The sequence below is a fragment of the Eptesicus fuscus genome, chromosome 7, assembly GCF_027574615.1.
Source record: "Eptesicus fuscus isolate TK198812 chromosome 7, DD_ASM_mEF_20220401, whole genome shotgun sequence".
Taxonomy (NCBI): Eukaryota; Metazoa; Chordata; class Mammalia; order Chiroptera; family Vespertilionidae; genus Eptesicus; species Eptesicus fuscus.
Genome location: NC_072479.1, coordinates 87,063,333 through 87,076,316, shown reverse-complemented (window position 1 = coordinate 87,076,316; position 12,984 = coordinate 87,063,333). Strand labels below are relative to the sequence as shown.

Sequence of the window (12,984 nt, the reverse complement as noted above, 5' to 3'; positions counted from 1 at the left end):
CTTTCATCCTCCTCCCTGCTCCTCTCCTCCCCGCTCCCGCCGGCCCCACCCCTGGGAAGCCCCTCCCGTCGGGCAGCGCCGCCTTTATAAGCGGTTTCCCTGCCCGGGGGCGGCAGCGGCTGGTCGGTGGCAGCTCTGCTGGTGCGGGGGCGGCGAGGACCCAGCGACCGCGGCCGGAGCGCGCCAGCCACCGCCCGCACCGCCCTTCCGCCCGCCCTCTGGACGGCCGCAGCCCTGCGGGTCTCCGCTCCAGACCCACCTCCGCCCCACCCCGCGCGCCTCTGCCGCCTCTTCCAGAGACCCAGCTTGCTGAGCGGCCGCCACTGCCGCTGTCGCCGCCGCCGCCGCCACCGCGCCAGGTTCCGGCCGCGGCCACCTTCCGCCGTCCAGTGCCCCTCCGTCCCGACCCCGGGACCCCGGCTCCCCGCCAGCCCCGGCCCCGGCACCATGTCGGAGAAGAGCGTGGAGGCAGCGGCCGAGTTGAGCGCCAAGGTACGGGCGGGGACGGCCGCCACCCGGACCCGCGCGACCCCCCGGACTCCGCGCGGCCTTTGCGCCCCTGGCCGCCCCCGACGGCCCCACGCTGCCCTGGCGCCGGATCCCGGCAGACCCTTCTCCGCCCTCCCCCCCGCTCCCCAGCCTGGCGCTGCCTGCCCGGTTCGGCGTGCCGCCCGCCAGCGCCCTCTAGCTTCCCCGGCGCCGCTCCCGGCCCCGCTCGGGCCCAGGCGCCGTCTCCACCCCTCTCCGGGCCTGGCCCGCACGCCTCGGCCCCGGCCAGCTTCCCGTCTGGGCTCTGCGCGGCGCACTTGACCTGCCCCCTTCCTCACGCCCCTCTCCCCGCGCGCCGTCGCCCCGTCCCCCATCAGATTGTCAATCTGACTTCACCTTTCCTGGGCTAAGTGGTGTGAGACTCGCCTGTGTAAACAGGACTCTCCCTGGAGGCTGCTCCTCTCCTCTCGGCCCCTCCCCTCGAGGCCCGCCTGCTGCTTGCTTCTCTCCTTGGACAGCCACTGCCTCTATTTTCTCATTTCCCTCCGTTCTTTCCGTCTGTATCCTTTCCCTTACCCATGGCCTTCAGCTATCTTTCCTCTCCGTAGCACCTTTTCAGCCTCTCCGCTCCCCCCGCCCCCCCCCACTTAAAGAATCTTGAGTCCCTAAAAATCAGAAGCGGGATCGGAATAGCCTTCGGAAAAGCCTCTGCTCTGCATTACACCGCCGTGCATGGAGCCGTCCTTGCTCTCGTCAGCTCCCTTCCCTGGCCCATCCGTTTGCCCCTGCCTCTCTTCCAGCCTTTAATTTCTCCAGGGAACTTGCTGAGTATTGCTTTGGGAAATTAATTCGGCCAGGGCTTGGGGGCTGGGAGCCCGACCTTGGGAGTGGAGGGTGGCAGAGGAGGTCACAGAGGCCTCCTGATGGCCTGTGCAGTGAAAAGGAGGGGACCAGTGGGGTTAAAGGCAGTGGAAGAGAGGGGCTATGTGCGAGATCTGGCAAGGTGTGGTGGCACGTGACTTCATTGAGTAGGTGTCTTTGTATGTCTGAAATTCAGCAAGTGTGTGGGACTGCCTTGTGTCAGTTACATGCGTGCATGTGGAGACCTGGAGCCATGTTGCTCTTCTGTGAGTGCCCAGGACTCAGCTGTGCTCTGATGCTGTCTGTCTCAAGAGTGTGCCAGAAGACCCAAACACCGGGCCATGTGTCTCTGAGTTGCGTGGGTGCTCCTCTGAAGAAGCTGTGTGTGTGTGTGTGTGTGTGTGTGTGTGTGTGTGAATTGGTGTCAGCCTGTGTCGGTGTGTGCCTGTGTTGAGTAAATGGGCCAGAGGGCTGCTTAGCACAAGACCTGGGTCATACCCTCCTGGAAAGGGGATCATGGAAGGACAGTGACCAGAAGGACAGAACAGGGAGGAGAGGGCCCGGCCCCTTGGACTTTGGTCTCTGGTAATGTCCCTCCCCCCTTAAGCCCAGATGGGAAGCTCTGGCCAGGGCGACACAGACTTGGTGCTAGGGCCCAGAGAGAAGCTCATGAGCCCCGGCCCTCCAGGCCCAGGATGGAGGAGCAAGTCCGCCAGGTCGTAGAAGTACCATACTGCCCTGGCCGGGTAGCCCAGTTGGTTAGAGCGTCGTGCCAAGGTGTGGGTTTGATCCCTGGTCGGGACACATCCAAGAATCAACCAATGAATGCATAAATAAGTGGAACAACAAATCAATGTCTCTCTCGCTCATCAAAAATAAATTAAAAAGAAAAGAAAGAAATGCCATACCGACCATGTGGCAAAGAAATGAGGACAGCCAAGTGACATGAAGAAACCTAGCTGGAGTGAGAGGGTCAAGCATTCTCCCTTCCCAGAAAGGGAGAAGGGAATCGAGTGTCCCTCCAGGCCAACCATCGACACCAGCCCATACCCCCTCCTATCCCAGTTCAGTTCCAGAAAGGACACACCCTCCTGGGGTGATCTGCTCACACAGAAATCTTCCATCCACATGGATCAGATACACAGACTTGCACACCAATGCCAGATCTGATCATAAGGAGACACTCGTTCAGGGCCTGCCAAGGGTGGGGTGGGAAGAGGATGAATCAAAATTGGAAGGGCAGGTGTGTCTAGAGAAGGGGGACTCTCAGGAGCATCTCCCTCTGCCACATCAGAAAAAGACAGGGTGTGCCTGCTAAGATCTTGGGGTGAAGAAGAGGGGCAGTGCAGGGGTAGACAGGTACCTTCCCCATCAGTATTCCTGTCCCACCCCAGACACAGAACTTGTCTCATTTCCTCTCCATGTCCCACATTCTCCCATGTTTCTTTTATCCTACTTGACCTACATCCCCTGGAAGTGGTTATTTCTACCCTTCTACCACACCGTGCGCACTCCACAGGCCTTAGGGAGGTGGAAACTACTTGAACTTTTTTTTTTTTTCCTCCCAGAGGGGGAGTGGGAAAAAGTGAGAAGGGGTGTCAGGAATTGGGCTAGAGTGCTCTCCCTATTCCTGTGGTGTTTGCCCAAGGAGGGGCCTGAGGATTCTGGGGACAGACACACAGACAGGGAAACAAAGGCTTTGGTAGCTGGGGGGAAGCTGGGAGGGATGCCCAGGAAAAGGCCCTAGGGGTAGACAAAAGGCAGAGACGGGCAGGCAATGGGAGGGGGTGGGGCATCAGGGCTGTGAGCAGATGGAGGGGATTTGCTTTGCTGAGCTGAACTCTTCAGCCAGTGAGGTTTGGGAGAACTTGATGGGGATGGTGAGCAGTTACCTTGGCCACCTAGTTCTCTTTCCTCATCACTTTCCATCTTCTCTGAGACTTGGGGGGAAGAAAGTGTCTGATCTCAGCCCTGTTGTGGCCTTAAGGACCCTGCGACCTCTGTTCTGACTCTAGACTGCTGTGACTATCTTCTCTATTTCACACTCTCCTCTCAGCTCACTGCAGAGGGAGAACCATGGCTAGAGGGACTTCAGGGCTGCAGATGATTTCTGGGGAGGGAAAGGTGACCTCTTTCTCTCTTGCAGGACCTGAAGGAGAAGAAAGAGAAGGTGGAGGAGAAGGCGAGCCGGAAAGAGCGAAAGAAAGAAGTGGTGGAGGTGCTAAGGGTCAGGGTTGGGGGTTGTGACCACCCCTGCCCACCATTCCCCCTCCTGAGAAGCTGGGTTCTGTCTTTCCTCTGACTCCTCCCATCCTCGCCCCACCCTTCTGGCCCTCCCAGTGCCCCTGGCCGCTGGTGGTGATGGTGTGGGAGGCAAACAGCCAGCCTGACACTGCTCTCTCTTCTGGTCCCCCCAAAGGAGGAGGAGAATGGAGCCGAGGAGGAAGAAGAGGAAACCGCTGAGGACGGAGAGGAAGAGGATGAAGGAGAAGAAGAAGGTGGGGAGGGGCAAGGAACAGAGTGAGGGTGGGCTTGAAGAACTGACATAGGGCTGAGGGCGACCACTGGGGCCTGCTGGGGCTCCCTGCCTCCCCAATGACCCATTTCTGGCTCCTCAGATGAGGAAGAAGAAGATGATGACGACGAGGGGCCCGCGCTGAAGAGAGCTGCTGAAGAGGAGGTTTGGGCTGGGTTGTGGGGCCTGAGGGGCTGTCAGGGATGCAGCAGGGGCTGGGAGCCCTTTGGATTTGGATCCAGAACCCTGTGGTGCATGGGCGGGTGCTGGAACAGGGCAGGGACAGGGGGAAGTCCCTCTCCCATTTACCAGCTCGTTCCCTCTCCACAGGATGAAGCTGATCCCAAGCGGCAGAAGACAGAAAATGGGGCATCGGCATGAGCCCCCTGCCAATGGGCTGGAGAAGGAGGCCCCTCAAGGCCTGGGGATGGGGTCAGGAACAGTCCAGTCCAGCCACTCTTCACCTGACTCCTTGCTCTGGGCCCTGCATCAGAGCTACCCCCCTCTTTCTCCCCAGCCTTCTCATGTCCACCTCTCCAGACACTGCCCTTCCATCCTCACTCTGCCATTGTTCCACCTTCTGACCTGTTCCATCTGAGCTCCCCAGCTGGTCCCCAATTGCCCCCTTTCCCTCTTTCTCTCTTCCTCCCTCACTCCCACCCCTCCTCCGATAGCTTCTCCTTCGGAACCTCTGCATCCTACCTTTCTTTCCTGCCCATCCCTACCCTGCCTGATCCCTGGGTCTCCTTCAGATCCCCTTCTCTCAGACAGCGCCAGGCCGGGGTGGGGCCAGGGTTGGGACCAAGCCCCACAGCTGCCCCCCTCTCCTCTCCTTTTTGTATAATTTAATAAAGAAATGGTCGCGCTTCTGTTTTTAACCTGTCTCCTGCTTTCCCAGGGCAGAGGGAGGAGGGTGGCTATGTCACATTCTGTTAGGACCCTTCCATCCTATACAAAAGTGCCCTCCTATCATCCCCCACTCAAGAAGACAAGGTCAGCACTTTTGGGGTGGACACGGAGCACAGCTTCTTTGAGAGCTGACTGTTGTCCTGATTTTGGATTCTTGGGGAATTCCTCCCCAGCAATACACACGCACTTCCCTGCTAGCCCACACCAGGTCTAGACACTGCTGAGCCCAGTGGAAAGCTACCAGCCTTATTGTGCTGAACCAGGCAAAGAAACAGCTTCAGAAACAGGAAGTCCCACCCCTGCAGTGGGAGAAGGCTGGAGGCCTGGGTCTCAACTTCCTGGGACCTGGAGTGAGAGTTTCCTCGCATCAGAACTGCCCCTCTGCCTGGCACTGAGGGAGTGAGCACCTGGTTAAGGAGAGGAGGACTCCAGGGCCTCGTACCCAGGCTGGCTGCAAGTTGTTGGCACCCGCCCTCCACCACTCCCTGCTGGGCTCCTCAGGCTGGGACAGGTGGGAGGCAAGGGTTTCCCTCTGGCAGTCTCAGTACTTCTGCCTTCCTTTTATTTTTAATATATTTTATTTATTTTTTACAGAGAGGAAAGGAGAGGGCTAGAGAGTTAGAAACATTGATGAGATTGATGAGAGAGAAACATTGATCAGCTGCCTCCTGCACACCTCCTACTGGGGATGTGCCCGCAACCAAGGTACATGCCTTTGACCGGAATCGAACCTGGGATCTTTCAGTCCACAGGCCGATTCTCTATCCACTGAGTCAAACCGGTTAGGGCTGCCTTCGTTTTTCTAGAGTTTGATCTCTGTTGCAGGATTTCTGCATTTCTCCCTATCACCCTTGCCAATCTAGAACCTCTGGATTGGGAGCAGGGGTCTGAGCTGGGGCAGGTGCGTGTGACTTATTAACACCACCAGCTTGCTAAAGGACCCATACTTCACCCAAGGTCAGGACTACACACAGCTTTTGTCTTCATACTCCGTAACTGACCTGGCCAAATTACTTCATCTCTGAGCCTGCCTCAGTTTCCTCATCTGTACAATGGGGATAACATTAGGTTTCATGAGTTGCTGTATGTAGGGTCCAAAACTGCAGTGGTCGGCAAACTCATTAGTCAACAGAGCCAAATATCAACAGTACAACGATTGAAATTTCTTTTGAGAGCCACATTTTTTAAACTTAAACTTCTTCTAATGCCACTTCTTCAAAATAGACTCGCCCAGGCCATGGTATTTTGTGGAAGAGCCACACTCAAGGGGCCAAAGAGCCGCATGTGGCTCGCGAGCCACAGTTTGCCGACCACGGGCCTAGCCCACACTGAAAGCTCATAGCTATTCTTTGGGCTTGAGGAACCCTTCCCCAGGCCTAGCATCTTTTAAGGTCCGATAAACCTTCCTGTCTACCTTATTCCCAAGAGTGATCGGGTGGGTGAGGGAGGCAGGTCTGCAGTGGGAATGAAGTTCTGGGAGGTTAAAGGAATGAGGGAGGGGGTGAGTACCAGAGAAAGGGCTGGCCAGGAAGAAAGTGTGACTGCTGGAGCTGACAGGGGAAACAGTTTACAGTGTGTAGAGAAGGGCAGAAGGTCCTGGGAAAGGGAATAGTCAGGAGGGTGGGTGAGGGCGTGGAGGAGGTGGTGGGGACACCCGGGACTGAGGAAATAAACAAGGGGAGCGCCAGCCACCACAGGGGTGGAGGGTAACGCTGCTGGGAATCAGCCCCCTCAGACTTTCCACTGAGAAGCGAAACCGTGAGCCCTGGGGTGTGTGGGGGGGCAACGCAGAGGGGAAGTGGGGAAGGTGAAGGGAAGGCAGAAGGACAGGGGCAAGGGCCCTGGGAACAGCAGACCGGCCTCCCAGCTCAAGACATCCACCTTGCCTCTGCTCTGCTCTCTGCCACTGCCCTGCCCCATTACCTAGGACTCCCCCTCACCCCACCCCCCAACCTTTCTCCCTCCCCTCCCCAACCCCCGGCTGCCTGATCTGGCCAGCTGTCCTCTGGATTCTAGCTTCTGGTCACTGGTTCCTCCCCTCTCCCTCCAGGTCTCTGTCCCTGTCCCTCTTCCTGTAGCTTCCTTTCCTCCACCTCCCACCTTGCAGAACCTCTCTTTGGTCAGGCTGTCTCTCCCTACTTCTTGACCTCTTCCCTTTGGAGGGCTCCTCCTGGCCGGGGCCCAAGGGGAGATGGGGGAAGCCCAGTTCCTGGTCTTGGTGCTTCTGCCCTTGCTGTGGGTGGCTCCAGGTAAGATGGGGATGATGCTGTGAGAGGGTTGATTGACCCAGACCCACAGGAGGGGGTCAGCAGGGGTCTCCGGATGACTACACAGAAGCCAGGGCTCTTAGTTTGGGTGGATTTTTCTCATGACTTGCTTGGGGCAGTCCTTCAGCCCCAGAGCCTCTCATCAGGCTCCCCGCTGGCAGGAAAAGGGCAGAACCCTGGTCTTCCTTCAGGCTCCTTCTCTACTCCTAAGTCACTCGGCTCACGGCCCCTCCCCTTGGCCTCTCTTTTCCTCCCCAGTGGAGGCCCCAGGGCCCCGGACCAAGGTCCGGGAGGTGTGGGCCCAGGAGGGGGCTGCTGCCCGGCTCCCCTGCAGCCCCACAATCCCGCTCCAGGATCTCAGCCTTCGAATAGGAGGGGTTACTTGGCAGCATCTACCAGACAGGTATGCACCCCAAACTTGGGCCACAGAATTCCCAAATCCAAGGTCCAAGCCAGCCCCGGGTCCCCTCCTGGGAGCTGTCAGTTCCTCTGAAGCCAGTGGCCTGCCTCCCCTGCCACTCTGCACCCTAGGCCCTTCCTCATCGAGGCAGCCCATAGGTTGCCAGCAGGGGATGGTGCGGGCCCAGTGCGAGGGCGGATACTGGGACTTGAATGGTCAAGAGACCTGCCCTTTGGGTGGGCTTCCTTATCCTCAAAGTGTGGCGGGACTGCATCTCTCTCGAGACTTCTTTCCCTTTACTGTCCCCATCTCTCTCTCCGGCTGCCAGCCCGCCCCCAGCCCGGAGCGCCCCCTACACGGTGCTGAGGCTGGCGCCGGGGGGCCTGCGCAGCGGGCGGCCGCCCCTGCAGCCCCGCGTGCAGCTGGAGGAGCGGGGCCTGCAGCGCGGAGACTTCTCGCTTTGGCTGCGCCCGGCCCAGCGCGCGGACGCGGGCCAGTACCACGCCACGGTGAACCTCCGGGACCGGGACCGCGCCCTCACCTGCCGCCTCCATCTGCGCGTGGGCCAGGCCTCCAGTAGGTGGGGGCGGGGCGCGGGGCGCCGGGCTGGGAGGAGGGCGCCCAGTTCCAGACGCGATCCGGAGGCAGGAAGGGCTGGGCCACGGCTGTGCTTCTAAGGATGCGCCCGGGGCCCTGCCAGCGAGCCCCCAGACGGGTAGCGGAAGAGGGTGGGGAACCAGATTGCGAAGTGGAAGGTGCCCCCAGAAAAGCACGTGTGGGGGAGGAGGGCTCGTTAGAGAGATTATATCACCCCTTGAACTCCCCTTCCCCCACCCACCGTGGGAGTGCCAGGGTGGAGGAGGGGAGGCACCCCTGGGAGGGGGTCGGGGGAGGAAGGGTGCCGGGCTAGAGTGATTCATTTCAGACATCTGTGGCTCAGGAGGTGGGCTTAGTGGGGATCCTCGGGCAAGGAAGGCCGGGTGAAAGGGAAGACCAAGCCAGGTGCACTTGGAGGCTGGAGAGCCTGGGCATCCATTTTAAGCACTTCCAGGTGCCAGGCACTGAGCTGGGTGCGGGGAGCGCCGCGGGGAGAAGACAAAGACATTTATTTACATTGTGGAGCCTATGTCCAGGAGCGCCCAGCCTGGTTGGCCTGCTGTGTTGGGAACGTGTTTGCAGTGGGGCTGATCAGCCCTCCAAACCTTCTTTATCCTCCTACAGTGACCGCCAGCCCCGGAGGGCCTCTCAGGACCTCTGACTGGGTCGTCTTGAACTGCTCCTTCAGCCGCCCTGACTTCCCAGCCTCTGTGCAGTGGTTCCGGGGCCCGGGCCGAGTCCCTGTTCACAAGTCTCCCCATCACCACTTGGATGGGAGCTTCCTCTTCCTGCCCAGAGTCAGCCGGGTAGACTCTGGGCTCTGGGGCTGCATCCTCACCTACGGAGATGGCTTCAGTGTCTCCAGCACGTACAGCCTCACCGTTCTGGGTAACGCCTCCCGTCTGCCTGCACACTTGACCACGATGCCTTTGCTGCCCTCTTCTCCTCTCCTCCTGACTTGTGGGTCCCCAAAGTAGGTCTCCAGCAGCTCACACCACCTGTGATTATCCTGGACCTCACTGTGCGATTTCTTCCTTTCTCCTGTTGCTGCCTTCTCCCATGGCAGGCTTTCCTTTGGCCACCCAGCCACAATGGCCGGCCTCTGGTTTCCTGCTGGCCCACGCACATCCTGGGCTTCTCCGCCTCTGGGGTTCGTCCACCTTATTCTACTCCTTAGCGCTCCTCGGAGCCGGACCACCTCCTTCGCTCCTGCCCTTTTCTGCCTCTCTTCCATCCACCTCCAGTGCTCCAGCCCCTCTGCTACCTCCCCTCTCTGCTTTAACGTTGGGTTGCCTTTTCTCTCCAGATCCCGAGCCTCCAGTCCCTCTGACAGTGTACGCAGGAGCAGGTTCCCGCGTGGAGCTGCCCTGCCACCTGCCCCCTGGCGTAGGCACCCCGTCTTCCCTCACTGCCAAGTGGGCCCCTCCTGGGGGAGGCCCTGACCTGCTGGTGGCTGGAGACAATGGCAACTTCACCCTTCGCCTGGAGGCTGTGAGCCTGGCCCAGGCTGGGACCTACACCTGCCGCATCCATCTGCAGGGGCAGCAGCTCATTACCACCGTCACTCTGGCAGTCATCACAGGTCAGCCCTGTGTGGAAAGGGGTGGCTCCCGACCTGGGGGAGCTGGGCAGGGAAGGATGCCTGGCTGGGCAGATACTGGCAAAGCCACCTTATGGTGCCAGGCCATGGGCACAATTTCCAGAGGCTGCCCCTCGCGGCCTCCTCTTTTCTCGCCCCCACATATTAAAACTGAAACTAAAAATCTCCCCTGAGTCACTAGATGAATGTTCCACTCTTCTCTAAGGGGATCCCCTGCTCTGAATTGGGCGGTGGATTGGGGGGGGGGGGTCTGAGAAGTTAGAAGGAGAAGTGGCAAAAGTTTGAATGGTTCAAAAGGGGTGGACTATATTTCTAGAATCCTTGTCCCACTTTGGGGCCAGGGCTTGGGTTAAAGTTGCAGGAAGTGGCCTGGGTTTGGGAGGAGTTAATACATCAGTTCCTTGGCCAGCAAATATTTACTGATCATGGGCTTTTCAAGACAGTGTAAAATAAACACATTTAAAAAAACACACAAAACCTCAAAATGTGTCGATTGATTGGTTATTCAGTCAATGACCAATGGTGGCTACCTGACTGTGTCTGCAGTACTAATCTGTGGCCACTAAATAGTAGCACCACATAGTAGGTGCTTAATGTACATAGTTGAATGAATAAGTGATTATGCTAGCAAATAATACATCCCCTGTCTGCCAGTGCTGAATTTCCATATACTTCCTGGAAATTTCTACCTAGATCTCCTAGTCACACCTCAGCCTCACTCTGAACCCCATCTTTTCCTCATGCTAAGTCTCGCTGACGTCGCCTTTCTGTCAATAACGCCATTTGCATCCCACTCACCCTGAAACCTGGCTTTCTCCTTCCCTCGTGTCCACTCAGTTGCCAAAGCCTACCAATTCTTTCTGTCTAAGGTTTTCTTGAGGGTCCATTGTTCTGTGTCAGTTTCCCACGCGATCTCGTGACAATTCAACGCGAGATGCTTTATAGAGGAGGAACATTCCCAGAGCCACACACATGGGAAGTGTCAGACTCAGGGTCTGTACTCAGGTGTCTGTGTCGCCAAATCTTCAGGTTCCTGTGCGCCGTTTTTCTCCTCCTCCTCACCCTGTCTCTCACTGTTTAGCTTTGAGATGCTCTGTCTCTAGGTCAGTTGGTCAACTCACCGTTCTCCAAACATTCAGGAAGTGGGCAAGTTCATCCAGGGGGCACCTCAAGGCAGGGGCTCTGATGTGGGATTCAAATTATGAAAGCAGGAGAAGTGGCAAGTATATTGGGGGGCCAACTCACCTAACAGATAGTGAGGGTTTGAGCATTTGAGTAGTCAGTAATGTAAAAGTATCTGAAATAATACCTGTTATGGGATCCTTCTGGCCCAGTTTGAGTTTGAACAGTCCCCTGAAGGCAACAGGGAGCCTGGGAAGTTTTTTGAGCAGCAGTGATCTGACCAGAACTTTGTCTTCATAAGATTACTTTGGCCATGACCCTGATCTCCTCCCCTCAACCTCATCCAATCAGAGCCCAGGGGAGTGCAGTGTGCTTGAGACTTGGGGGTTGATCCTAGGGTGTCAAGTAAGGGGACCGGGGACTCAAAAGATCTCTTCCCTCTAATGTTTTCAGTGACTCCCCAATCCTTCGGGTTACCTGGCAACCTGAGAAAACTTCTTTGTGAGGTGACTCCGGCATCGGGACAGGAGCGCTTTGTGTGGAGCCCCCGGGACAAGTCTGCGAGGGGTTCCCCAGGACCCTTGCTGGAGGTGCAGGAGGCCAGCCTCCTTTCCCAGCCCTGGCAGTGCCATCTGTACCAGGGGGACAGGCTTCTCGGAACAGCGGTCTACTTCACGGAGCGGCCTGGCTCAGGTCTGAGACCCCACAACACGGGGTCCCCAACTCCAGGCCAGTCATCTTGATCCCACTTGCAGACCTCCTCCCCACCCCTCCCAGCTCTTTCTTTTCCAAGTAGGGCCCTGACTTCCAGCTCTAGTCTAGTCCTGACCCTCTTCTGCCAGTGATTAGTTGAATGATCCTGGACGAGTCCCTTAAACTCTTTGGGCCTCGTGGTCTGCATCTGTAAAATATGAGGGTGTGGCCAGATGTCCTTCCAGTCGTGACCCTATGCCCAATCCTGTACTTTCTCCTTAGGCGCCCAGCGCTCCGAGAGAGCCCCAGGATCCCTGAAAACAGGCCACCTCTCTCTCCTTATCGCCCTCGGTGTCCTCCTCCTGCTCCTGGTGGCGACTGGAGCCTTTAGCTTTCACCTTTGGAGAAGACCGGTGAGCCAAAGACTCCCCTCCCCTTGCCACTGGTTTCCCTTCTCCCCAGTCCTCAGGGCTGCCTGGCACCACCTCCTCAGCAAAGGTGACTGAGGTGGGCCCTGGACTTGCCTTTAGAACCCCTTCTTCATAGGCCTCTGTACTCCAGGGATCCCTTGTGCCGGAAGAATGCAGGGGAGGCTTGAAGGGGCGGAGAGAAGGCCTGGGAGCACATGAGAAAGGATAGATGGACCCAGTAGCCTCCTTATTCCTTTCTCTTCATCCTTTTCTTTCTCTCTCGCCCTCCATGTCTTCCCACAGTGGCGGCCAAGAAGATTCTCTGCTTTAGAGCATGGGATTCACCCACCTCAGCCTCAGAGCAAGATAGGGGATCTGGAACAAGAACCAGAGCCGGAGCTGGAGCCGGAGCTGGAGCCGGAGCCGGAGCCGGAGCCGGAGCTGGAGCCGGAGCCGGAGCCACAGCCAGAGCAGCCCTGACCTGGAGCTGAGGCAGCCAGTGGATCCCCGTAGCTCAGTACAAATAAACTCCCATCAGCAGCAAGCCTGAGTCTGGCTCCTTCTTGTCCCCTGAAGAGTCCTGTCTCTCCCTAACCTCTGGGGGCTCCCTTCAACCTACTCTCCCACCCTCCTTCCCTCCCTGCCAGTCTCTCCTATCCTTCCCCTTTCTGTTCGGGCTTCTCAGTGATTCTTTTCTCCTTAGTCTCTCTCTTTCTTACTATCTCTTATGGGTAGTAATTTTTCTAAAGCTCCAAAAAGCCCTCACCCCTTACTTCTACAGCTCTTTCCTCCGTCCTTTGGCTATCGTGCTGGCTGCCCTGGTTTCCTTTATATTTTTATTCCTCTGGCCCACCCCACCGCACCCCACATTCAGCTCCACTTCAGCACTGTCCTTGGCCCTCTAGTTGTAGTGGGTGCATGTGTACACACACACACACACACACACACACACACACACACGGAACAGCCCTGCCCTGTCAAATCCTCCTGGAGATCAAGTCTTGCAACCTTTCTGTGCGAGCTGGTTGAGGTTCCTGTCTGCTTCTGCCCCACCCCCACGTTCCTCAGCTCTTGGGGCCTTATCTGTTCCTAGGCATGAGAACACACTGCCACCCCGTGGT

At 57.7% G+C, this 12,984-nt stretch overlaps 2 protein-coding genes across 2 annotated transcripts; both read left to right on the top strand.

The window, feature by feature from the left end:
- The first annotated feature begins 99 nt into the window (after positions 1-99).
- Positions 100-4,743, top strand: PTMS (parathymosin). The gene is made up of 5 exons (XM_008144855.3): positions 100-492; positions 3,497-3,568; positions 3,770-3,848; positions 3,969-4,030; positions 4,196-4,743. Exons 1-5 carry the CDS (start codon positions 448-450, stop codon positions 4,244-4,246), a joined length of 309 nt encoding a protein of 102 aa, XP_008143077.1. The 5' UTR covers positions 100-447; the 3' UTR covers positions 4,247-4,743.
- Positions 4,744-6,965: 2,222 nt separating this feature from the next.
- Positions 6,966-12,394, top strand: LAG3 (lymphocyte activating 3). Its single transcript, XM_028150400.2, has 8 exons — positions 6,966-7,023; positions 7,300-7,444; positions 7,770-8,017; positions 8,663-8,926; positions 9,345-9,620; positions 11,214-11,453; positions 11,736-11,866; positions 12,167-12,394. The coding sequence occupies exons 1-8, from the start codon at positions 6,966-6,968 to the stop codon at positions 12,341-12,343; spliced, it is 1,539 nt and encodes a 512-aa protein (XP_028006201.2). The 3' UTR covers positions 12,344-12,394.
- Positions 12,395-12,984: the final 590 nt, after the last annotated feature.